Source organism: Lissotriton helveticus, chromosome 1_1 (assembly GCF_964261635.1).
Source record: "Lissotriton helveticus chromosome 1_1, aLisHel1.1, whole genome shotgun sequence".
NCBI classification, from domain to species: Eukaryota; Metazoa; Chordata; class Amphibia; order Caudata; family Salamandridae; genus Lissotriton; species Lissotriton helveticus.
Window position 1 is genome coordinate 1,787,032,769 of NC_136057.1, and position 11,916 is coordinate 1,787,044,684.

At 46.6% G+C, this 11,916-nt stretch overlaps 1 protein-coding gene across 2 annotated transcripts in view; it reads right to left on the bottom strand.

The window, feature by feature from the left end:
• SLC25A38 (solute carrier family 25 member 38) overlaps positions 1-9,849 on the bottom strand; it is a 304,638-nt gene extending 294,789 nt beyond the window's left edge. Inside the window, exon 1 of one of the 2 annotated variants that reach the window (XM_078659186.1) lies at positions 9,663-9,849. In XM_078659186.1, the coding sequence (XP_078515312.1) occupies positions 9,663-9,734 (72 nt within the window). In that variant the 5' untranslated portion in view covers positions 9,735-9,849. The remainder of the gene's footprint in view (positions 1-9,662) is intronic. The other variant, XM_078659185.1, reaches the window with a different exon arrangement.
• Positions 9,850-11,916: the final 2,067 nt, after the last annotated feature.

Here is an 11,916-nt window from a genome sequence, read left to right on the forward strand (position 1 = left end):
CCTCACATTAACTGCTGCATCCTGGCCTACGCTGAGACAATCACATAGTTGTACCACAGCATTGCCAGTTTCCTTTACTTTGGCCCATTCTACACCAGTAGGTCTAAGTAAGGGTGTAAGGCCACAAGCTAGACAGGGGACACCATGCCAGTGGCAGTGGTGTTGTTTACCTGATAGGGGCTTGTTGGTTGCTGGTCAGCCAGCTGTACAGAATAGGAACAGACTGGGGGATGGCGCACTAGATGGACATCTGCAAAGCACAGTTGGCAGTTAGTTGTGAAGTTCATGGACATCACTGGCACAGCTCCCTGTCCGGAGGGCGGCAGATGTGAGAAGGAAGTTTGGTTGCGTGCCAGCTTGGCGTTGCTGAGGAAGAGAGCAGACTTGTCCTTGCCCGAGCCGAGGGAGGCCGGTGATTGCAATGGTAGTGCAATAGGTCCTTGGCGCCAAGGAGCGGTGGATAGTGTCGCCCGACAAACTTGGAAGTAGCCTGAAGCATAGGAGAACTTGTTTCATCAGGCTCGGGTTGCTACTTGCCAAATGCACTGTGTGCTTTGATGTAGACGGGGTTCATTTACCCGAAGTTGATATGACGAGTTGGGGTTGATATAGCGGAAAGCACTAGGAGCGGCAGGTTGTACTAATAGGAAGCTAGTAGGTGGGGGGACTCTGGGGCGGCGGCGGCCACACCCAGAGCCATGGCGGAGTTACAGGGCGATCCAATGCAGAAGGGTACAGAGGGGTACCCTCTACAGGAGCACCGGTGGGTGCGAGAGCAGAATTATCCCCAGGGAGGTCCTCGCGGGGTTGGACCCTGGAGGAGTGACGGCGCCCCGTTAGTCCTTCGGGCGGTTGTAGACCTGAGCAACCGGGGGTTGCCACAACGCTCCGCCCCCGAGGGGGGGGCGTGAGCAAGGGGCGGAATAGAGGTCCGCCGAGGGGAGGGGTTAGACCTTCCCCCAAACTGACAACGCCCCCGCGGTTAACACCCCGGGGGGTTATGGCTCATCAGGTGGGCGGGTCACGAGAGGCGGCCTGCTCTGGCTCGACCCGTAAGATAACCCAACATGAGCATAATGTATATGCTAATAAAACTGCAACAACTTTCGCCATCAAACTTGTGTTGTGTCGGTTATTGGTGGAGTGGTGTGTTGTATGATGAAAGGTCTGGGGCTGGGCCGATATTGGCACTATGATTGGCTGCCCCGGGACACCAAAGGTGGCCACCTACGAGGGCGGCCACCCTTAGTGCCATAGGATGGCACAGACCCTGAGCGGTCTAGTGGTTGGGGGGGATCTTGGTCCCCCCGTGATGTCACTTCCTTTGTCTTGGGGGAGGGGGGAGTGACTATATAGTCCAAGGGGCGAGGGTCAAGCGCCCTCTTTGTGCGTTGGCCGCTGCTTGCGCTGACCCTCGCCCTCCCAGGCCTGGACCCTGAGCGGGTACTGCCCGTTGCCTTTTCCCTCCCTTCCGCTTACCCTGCTTTCGGGCAGTAAGTGGGGGGGGGGGGTTGCTATTAATATTACTGTCTTTGTCTTGCAGGCGGAGTTACAGGGCGATCCAATGCAGAAGGGTACAGAGGGGTACCCTCTACAGGAGCCCCGGTGGGTGCGAGAGCAGAATTATCCCCAGGGAGGTCCACGCGGGGTTGGACCCTGGAGGAGTGACGGCGCCCCGTTAGTCCTTCGGGCGGTTGTAGTCCTGAGCAACCGGGGTTGCCACAACGCTCCGCCCCCCGAGGGGGGGCGTGAGCAAGGGGTGGAATAGAGGTCCGCCGAGGGGAGGGGTTAGACCTTCCCCCAAACTGACAACGCCCCCGCGGTTAACACCCCAGGGGGTTACGGCTCATCAGGTGAGCGGGTCGCAAGAGGCGGCCTGCTCTGGATCGACCCGTAAGATAACCCAAACATGAGCATAATGTATATGCTAATAAAACTGCAACAACTTTCGCCATCAAACTTGTGTTGTGTCGGTTATTGGTGGAGTGGTGTGTTGTATGATGAAAGGTCTGGGGCTGGGCCGATATTGGTACTATGTACCCCGACCTCTTTCTACCCGTGTTTGCTTCGTAATAATTAAAGTAAACAAAGGCAGGGGGCGCTAGGTGGCGCACAAGCAAGATGGCCACACTCCCGAGAGGCTCCAGCAGCTTGGCGTACTTATCCGTCAAAATCCTGCCCTAGAAACTCACATGTGATAAAAGAAGTGGAAATGAGAAGACCCTGAACACCACCACCATCTGCGATCTTCAGCAGCAAGAAACGGTGCAGGGAGGCTCCCACGGCATCAATTGTTTACGGACATGGCAGCCCGGTCTACGTGTGGCCGATCGTGGCTGCTGGAAACAACGTCACGCAAGGCCAAGGCGTCCACGGCCGGAGAAGGTCCAGTGATGCATGTATCGGAGGGTCCCGATGAGATTTGGCACCGAAAGTAACTCCGCCGCAACAGGAAAACAACCCTACCTGAAGAAGGGAGAATAGCGATCACTCTTCCCAGCTTCGAATCGGAATGGAGTTTGTGCTACATAATACAAGTAAGATGCGTGAAAGGCGGTTGGGGCATGGATATTGCATGAAGTGGTGCCGACAGCGAGAACGGGACACCTCAAGTAAATAAGCAAGTGGAACAGCAGTGAAGGAAGCGGTTCCAGTCAGAGGGACACAGCGCGGTGGCTATAAAGAATGTTGTTGTGCGCTGCGGACCCGTGATTGAGCGCTACCGCGTGAAGCTAGGTGGCATCAAAATGTATACATAAAATAGCGGCCAATATCGATAGGAGACATCTGCAGAGGAAGGAGCTGCTTGGGCAAAATATCAGCAAAAGCATACTCAAAAGAAATCGGGGATCATTGTACAAATGTACCAGCAAAAACACCAGAGGATAAATTCAAGAATACACAAAACAAACATATCATGCAGAAAAACTTCTAAACTTGAAAGCGGTTGCTGCAGGATACAGAAAGTGCGAGCGAAACACTTAAACTGGACTCTGCAGCACTTAAAGAACAAGTGTTCTACTGGCCCGCGGCAATCCAGTGATAAACTAGAATAAAAAAGAAACATAAAATAGCTCTTGCCAAGGATGCTGAGTAAACGGAAAAAAGCACCAAACACAACTGCTCTAAATTAGGCTTTTTGTCTGCTAAGCAGCTGCAAGAGAATTGAATACTAGGATACGACATAGTACACTGTGCAGAGAATAGACATCCTGTTACAAGGCCATGGGTAAAACAGATGGAAAGCAGGGGAAAACAGATGGAAAGCAGGGGAAAATAAGCTTTGAACCCAAAAAGGGGTCACGCTCACAACAGGATGAAGGTGGGCGCACAGATCATACATTCTCAGGAACCAGTGCAGACCCAGGAAGACGAGTTAAAAATGCTTCTGCTTGCCATGAAACAGAGCCTCAAGTCTAAAGAGACTAAGGTGGACTCAATGACAACCCGCATGGATTCCATAGTACCTAAAATTGAAAAAAACAAGGCACGCATCACAGAGGCGGAGCGACCGATCTCGGATGCAGAAGATAACTCAGCTGGGGTCCAGAAACAAATGGTGCAGATGTATAAAGTGCTAAACGCTGACTACTGCTGAATCTGCTTCCTGATACAACATACTAGTCTGGGATGATTACATGGTGGAAAATGCAGGAAGAGGACACTGCTGGAAATAGAAGTTATAACCACGAAAGGATGCATTAAGCAGATCAGTGACTTATTGGGACATGTCAACAAATCAGAACCGATCATCACTAGATACTGTACCAGCTGGAGGAAGGGAGAACTGTGTTGGCACCTGGCGTACCGCGTAGGGAATTCTCCCACAATTCGTGATGACTTTAGAGTTTAATGTTTTGAGGTGTTCGGGAGGGGGTGGAAATAGTGGTTCCAGCAATGTTGGGATGCCGTTGTGGGAGGGGGAAGAATAGGGAATGAATGTAGAAGTTGGTACACAACATTGCACACAACATACCGAGATAATCCCACATGCACCTTCAATTACAGACAAAAATGGCGTTAGAACGTTCAGTTCAATATCCCTTATAAAATTCCTATGACACAAAATAATAAGATGCAGGAAATACAGCTGATAACATGGAATATCAGAGCTCTGGGTGAGCCACGTAAACGAAGGCAGATAGATATTAACCTATTTAGACCACAATAGTATTCACATAGCGATAATACAACAGACACATCTAGACCCCCATGGACCCCATCTTTAGCTGGTAAATGGGCTGAGCATCGACATTTTTCATCATATTCTAGAAGGACAGCAATCCTGATCAAAAAGAATACCCCCTTTATCCTATTGGGAATGGCTCATGACCAGCTAGGATGATACTCTCTGATGTGGGGGAAGCTGTGTTCTGAATCAGTTACATTTGTAAGTTGCTACTGGCCGAATGTGGGCAGGCCGGAGTTCTATGCTATACTTTGGGGAAAGATATGTGAAATAGGCTCTACGCACTTGATCTGGGGGAGAGACTTTAACACAACATTGAATCCTCAATGCGACAGGTCCACCCCCTCCCTCACCATTATTCCAAAACACATAAAATGCTGCAGAGCTTACTTACCGATAACGACGACCTTATAGACGCATGGAGACACCCACATCCAGGAAGGAGAGAAGGTACACATTATTAGACATTGCACTCTTCCTGGTCCAGGCTAGACTATTGGGTGGTCTCTAAAGGAGTAGGACCCGGGGTCACTGGGGTAGTTCATTTAGTAAGAACATACTCTGATCACTCACCGGTACAAATGACACTAGCCCCACCGAACTTTACCGCACCATATAGGAATTGGAGACTCATGCCGCGTATACTACTAGATAGAGTATTCCACACAGAACTTGGTCAAGAAATGTCTGACTTTTTCCAGCGAAACACAGACACAGTGCCAAACATAGCCATGGTATGGGAGGCCTTCAAGGTCACTGTCAGAGGATTTTGCATTGCTAAAGGGTTTGGAGTCCTTCAAGACATTCGTAAAACACTACGCAAGCTCGAGACAGGTCTAAAGAAAAGGGAACAAGATTTGAATAGTAGGGTAAATGGCATCCTTCAAAAGGAACTGAGGGAAAAACTGAGTGTATAAGGAAACGGCAGAGAGGGAGAGCCTGTTTTGGGGAAAATACTTTAGAGCCCGAAAATATGGGAAGGGTGAACAGCCCGGAAAAGTGCTAGCAGAAGAGATTCAGAGACCTCGCTTCTCCAACTACGTATTTATAATTACAGATCATAAAGGCAACACCCATAGAGAGAGTGCTGCAATACTCCAAGTGTTACCGACACACTACTACACATTATACACTAGTAAAAGACAAGGGCAGATAGATCTAGCTGCATATCTAGATGACGTGGCCCTGGGCTGGTTGGGTAACAAACAACGTGAGTTCTTAGCAGCGCCGATGGAAGAAGATGAAATACGCGCTGCAATAACGCAGATGAAATCTGGTAAGGCACTAGGACCAGATGGCCTCCCAATTGATTTGTACCGCTTTGTTTGCCATAAGTTGGCAGGGTATGCTCAGACGTGAGTCCCTTGCTCACTTTGCCACTGGATTCAAGCAAGCCTGGCTGAAGAAGGCTGTAATGCCAGAAACCAGTCCTAGGAAGCTTGTTTCCGGTCCAGGGAAGGCATGGCTTGGCAGTTCGGGCTGGACTGTTCCCATGAGGCACAGGGTCAGACTGATTTGCATATGGCCATGTCTGAACTGGGGTGGCAGAGTGGGCTAAAGAACGGTGATGGATTAAACCCAGATCTGTTGACTGGGTGTGAGTGTTTGATTGGTTCAGATGCTCCGTCCATCACCATCCCCTTTTGTACCGCTTTGCGTTATTATGTAGGCACACAGGCATAATGACGAATGCATACACACACGTCTTCATGCATGTGCATGCCTATAAAATGACGTGGCAGCTGCAGACAGTTTTAGCACCTTTTTAAACATTTTTATATACTTATTTATGAATATACCATATTACCCTGGTAAACACGTATTCGCAGGATTAAAGACAGAGCTGATACGCCTGACATGGGGAGGTCAGCAACCGAGATTAAAATGGGATACACTCACCAAAACGTACGCACAAGGAAGCTTTGAAGTCCCCAATTTGGAGCTTTATTCTATATGTGCCCAGGCCCATTAATCGACATACTTGCTTAATCCACCTCCATACATGCTACACATAGCAGTGGAACAGGGATACATCGATCCAATCTCCCTTGCGGGGGCAATATTTAGCACTCTCAAGCCTCGGGAAAAAGAACCCACAACTGTGGCGTGCACTGTTGGTGCATGGAAGCGCATTGCCAAGCTGCTTAAAGCTCGATTATATATTCTCCCTTACTACCGTTCCTATATTATCCACATATGCAAGTGTTACAGGAAGCAGGCTTTAAACAGATGCTACAAAAGATAAACATTAAAAATGTGGGTGATTTATACATAGAAAGAAATTTCCGCACGATGGAACCATTTTTTAACACAGGGGACCCCACGTCCATGGATGTATTCCTCTATGTAGGACTGAGGCAGAGTATTAGAGCGAATACCCGAACCTTCCCCCTAAAACCACAGGTTTTATCCCTGTAACATATACTACTACAATTAGAGGCACCTAAGCATATAGTCTCATTATTATATCATAACATTCAAACTACCCATCCGACAGATCAATGCACTGCACAAGGACAATAGGGAAAAGAACTAGGATTTGAACTGACAGAAACAGTGGAAATACTGTTGTGCGCAAACCAGGCAGATATCCGCAAATAGCGGCCTACGCATCATTCATTTGAAATTTCTGCATCGCATATATTACACGCCAGTCAAAATGCACAAATTCCAAAACAGAGATAATGACCGATGCGACAGATGTAGGATCGCAGGGGCAGACGTCTTGCACCTAGCCTGGGAATGTAATAGTATAAGCCAATACTGGCAACAAGTTTTCACAGCGCTGACACAGATGACAACGCTAATACCTGCATTCCCTATATTGGCTCTTCTGGGCTACACTCACCAGATAGCAGTGGGATAAAGGAAATATGTAGCACTAGGGTTGCTGTTAGCTAAACGACAGGTGGCCTGCGAATGGGTCAGGAAAAAGTCCCTAAATTTAAGGACTGCCTCTGAGATCTGATATTCTGGCAGGAGCAAACGTTGACCAACATCACGCCCCACAGATATATGGAAGCCATATAATGTATAAACCTAAATATGTAACCACACGTGTAAAATAAAATGAAGCCATAATGCTAATGTTTGTATAAAAAAAAAATGTTTCAAGAGATGCATGTGAGATATAAGGGACATGTGTACCATTAATGAAATAATGCTGAATATATGCAAAATGCCAATAAAAAGAGGTTTAAAAAATAAAGTAAACAAAGGCGGAAAAGTTATGTTAGAAATGAATACATACAATTTTGTTTAAAGCCCCATTTAGTGTCATGGTTGGGCCTTTCCATGCTCTTGAAACAGCAACAAATGGCCGGTATTTTTCTCTTGGAAAGGTGGCAACCCTAGTATATAGTAAGGAAACTGGTGTGTTTTCATCATTAGTGGATGATAGAGGACACAGGTCAAACTCACACATAGCAGGTAAAGAGTTAACATCTCAGTGGACTAGTCTTTGACTATTATCCTAATGGGTAAAATTCAAATAGCAGGATGTCAGTGATTCTCTAGGCCACAGTTGAACAGTCAAGGCAAACTCCAGGGCACATCATGTTAAATTACGCAGATAAAGAGTTACAATAACATTTATACTGTACAAACACAAGCAATTCCAGAAAGCACCTAGAAGAGCGATATGGAGAAATACATTTGTCGTACCCATTTCCACACACTGAAGCCGAAAAAAATAACATCAAACTACTTTAGGAAGTTGCGACTCGTCCGTCTGTAGCAGGAGAGTGAGGGGCAAATTTGCAAGCCCTGTGCACCACATTTGCGCCGCCGTTGCGTCACTTTTATGACACAGCGGCAGCATAAACCATGCGCCCCATTGGGCCCTATTTACAACGTTACGCATCTAGGGAGATGCGTCACATTGTAAAGCCCTGCGCCACATGAAACCTGCATCAGGTTTCATGTGGGCGTTCCGGCGCAGGGTGGGCGTTCCGTCGCAGGAATGCCTCGGAAAAGTGCCTGAGTGAAATCTACAAGATTTCACTCAGTCGCTTTTCCGACGCCGCTACGTTAAAACATAGCGCCTGCTTGAAGCAGGCGTAAGGTATGACGCACCATGTTGAGGACAGGCCAGGTTGGCACAGTGCTGGAGTTGCGCGCACCTGCGACACAACTTCAGCACTTCGCCAACCTTACGCCGGCAGATGCGACACGCATCTGTTTATCCTTGCGCCATGATGCCCTGCAATGTAAATGCAGCACATCTGTAGTGGCGCAAGGATAAACTTGCGTCACGCATCTTTCGTGGCGCATCCGTGCTGATTTGCAGGGATGCGCCAGGAAACGTAAATCTACCCTTAGGGGCAGATTTATGGTGGGAATGCGCCACGTTTGCGTCACGCAACTGCGGCGTAAACATGGCGCATCCCTACGACCCATTTACAACGTGACGCATCTAGGCAGATGCGTCACGTTGTAAAGCCCTGCGCCACTTGTGGGCGTTCCGGCGCAGGGTGGGCGTTCCGGGGCAGGTGCGCCTCGCAAAAGTGGCTGAGTGAAATCTATAAGATTTCACTCAGTCACTTTCAGGCCAATGCTGCATCAAAACCCTGCGCCTGCTTGAAGCAGGCGTAGGTCTTGACGCAGCATTGTAAAGATGGGGCACCCCTGAGCCTTGCTGGAGCTGCGTCGCGCTTGCGACGCAACTCCAGCAATGCGCCACCTGTACGGCACAGATGCGTCACGCATCTGTGCCGTTTTTGCCCCATGGTGCGCCGCATTGTAAATGCGGCGCACTATGGGTGGCAGAGCAGCGGCGCAAAATAACTAGCGCATCCCTGGGGATGCGCCAGTTATCATAAATCTGCCCCTTAGTGCGTATGACTGCACTAAGTCTGCCAATGTTCTGAGGTGGCATACGTTTTGATTAAAACATACAATTTTACCACCTTTTTAACATTTCGACCTGAAAACGGAATATATATTATACCAGTTAACAACACCCAACTGATACATGTTTTATTTATATCTGCCTAATTTTCTGAGGCAGCTGTTTCGAACTACGACGAAATACTTGGAACATCCCGCTGCAGCAGAGAATACCAATACAACTCATAAAGGTAGTGATAAAGAAGTCGGAAACAAATCCTTCACATAAAAAAATCTGAAAGGTAGGTTTGCAGTAAACAACATTTAAAAACTCGCTCACTGATGTAAACTACTTTTATGAAAAATATGTTCTTTCAAATACATTTTCTCTGGACTATAAGTAAAACGAACGAATCTAGTCACCAGTGTTTGGTGTAGCAATCGATCAACTTAAAAAAAGAAACTGTACAATAAACCCATTCAACTTAACCTTTCAAAACCAAGAATGCAAAAATTAAGTCAAGGCATAGGCATGAGAACGTTTTTTGTCAAACTAAAACAATTTAAGGGGGAGAAAAAAAGAAACGAGTTCCGGTTGGGAAAATGTTAAAAAAGGAAAGCGGGCTAGCTCCTTTCTCATGATCACCTGCGCGGGGTCAATACTAGGACTCATCGCAGCTTCCGGGGCAGAGACGTCGTTGCTGCTCAGGCGCGTCATGGCGGGAAGAGGCTCGAACGCTGCGGGCCACGTACGGGAAACAAGCTTAGGTTCCAGTCGCAAGAAGCCGAAGACCAGACCTCTAGCTGTCAGAAAAGGGCGGTTTTTGAGCTCAACCCACACAACGACAGTGATGGGCTACAAACGGGCTTCGCCGTGCTTCCGCTTGCTGGTGATTCTGGTGTTACAGTCAATACTGCCCAACCCTTCTTAGGTCTGGACCTACAGCATATGCTTGTTTGTGTCGAGATTATTGTATTGTAATTGCATTTATATAGCGCTTACTACCCCGACGAGGCGTCGAAGCACTTTTTCGGCAGGCAGCACGCTACTCCGGGACCCACAGAGGATTAGTGTTGAATTAGTATAGTGAAACATGCAAGTACATTTTAAGTGGTGGATAGGTGAGTCAGTTATTTGGATTTGGAATGATAGCAGAAGGATAGAGTAGGACCAAGGTTTGTATTTATTTATCGCTCGCTTGTTGACGCACGCTATTCAGGGAGCCTATAAAGGATTAGTGGTGAATTAATATGGTGAAATATGAGTTAATTTCAGTGGTGGATATTAGTCTGTTACTTGGAGTGAGAAGGATAGCGGATGGATAAAAGGGGAAGAATGTTTTGCATTCATATAGAACTTGTTACCCCTGATGGGTGTTAAAGCGCTTTTCTGGCGAGTAGCACGCCACTCCGGAACCCATAAAGGATTAGTGTTGAAAATTAATATAGTATAAATATGAAGTAATTTGAGTAGTAGATATGTTATTCAGTTATTTGGGCAGTATATTAGTATAGTTGAATATGGAATATGGAATTTGAGAAGTGAAACATGTTAGTCTGTTAATTTTGATTGAAAAAGGATAGTGGAGGGATAAAAGAGTGAAGGATTTTTTTTTTAAGTCAGCAGTAGGAAGAGGCTTTTGGATGAGTAAAAAGGAGTTTTGGAGGGAAGGAGTCAGAGGGGAGAGTTTAGAAATGTTTGTTTTAGAGGATCGGTGTAGTAAAAAGAGGTGTCAGATGATGCAAGGAGGGGTAGAGCAGGAGAGAGTCTAGAAAAGGTTATTTTGGCGATCATAGTAGTGGTATGGGGTTTGGGATAAATGAGAGAGTGGATGTAGAGGATATATTGATAGATCTATAGGATGAGAGATAGGGTAGTGCATTAAAAGGAGTAGTAGAAAGAAGTTTGAGATGAGTCAGAAGGTTGGGCTAGAAGATATATTGAGCGAAGTATAGGATGAGAAATAGGCTAGTGCAATGGAAATGCTAAATTAGAAGAAAGTGATAAATATATAGATCCATAAGTACATTGAAAGTATATAGATACATAAAAGAAGTAAGTATATTTCAATTAAATATATTGATAGAGGCACAGGATGAGAAATAGGGTAGTGCATTGGATATGCTTTTTCAGGAGAAAAGTAACAGACACACAGATCCAAGTACATGGAAGGTACATAGATGCACAATGGATGAGAGGCGGTTAGAAGAGAGGTGCTGTATTGCTGTATCTGTGTTAGGTGTGGTGGAAGAGTGAAAGCTTGGCATTGGAGTTGGTTCCTTTGTGTGCTTTGAAAGGTGGGTATATGTTTGTATTTTGTGATGGTGAGTATTATGAGGTGTTGCGCTCTGAAGATCTTGTTGTGCCGGTGTGTGTGATATGTTTTGCTTTTGAGGTGTGGTGAAAAGGGGTGCTGATGTATATGTTTCATGCACCTGATTTGGTTGTGTAGTATTGTTTGTGAGAGGAGGTTGTGACGTAGAGGGGGTGGTGATGTGTTTATGTGTAAAGTGTATGTTGTGTGTAGGAGGGAATGAAGTAGAGGTGAGAGTGTTTATCTTACACCTGTTTGTTTCAAGAGTTACAAAGTGTGGTGGTGTGCAGTGTGTGTGTTGTGTGTTAATGTTATTATGGTAGAAGAGAGAGGAGGGTGTTTGTTGGACAACTGATGGAAGGATCATTATATATTTGTTAGTGATAAAAGGTGGACTGTTAGGTGTAATTACAGCAGGGAGAGTGTGTCTGAGTGGGATGTAGTTATTTATGGTGTTGATTGGCGTTGTGTTAGTAATGAGTGTATTGGTTAGTGGTATAGGATAGAGTTGTATACTGTTTGTGGGTGATGGTGGATATGTGTGGTAGTTAGGATAGTAGGGTGTGTAGATGTGGTTTGGTTGGG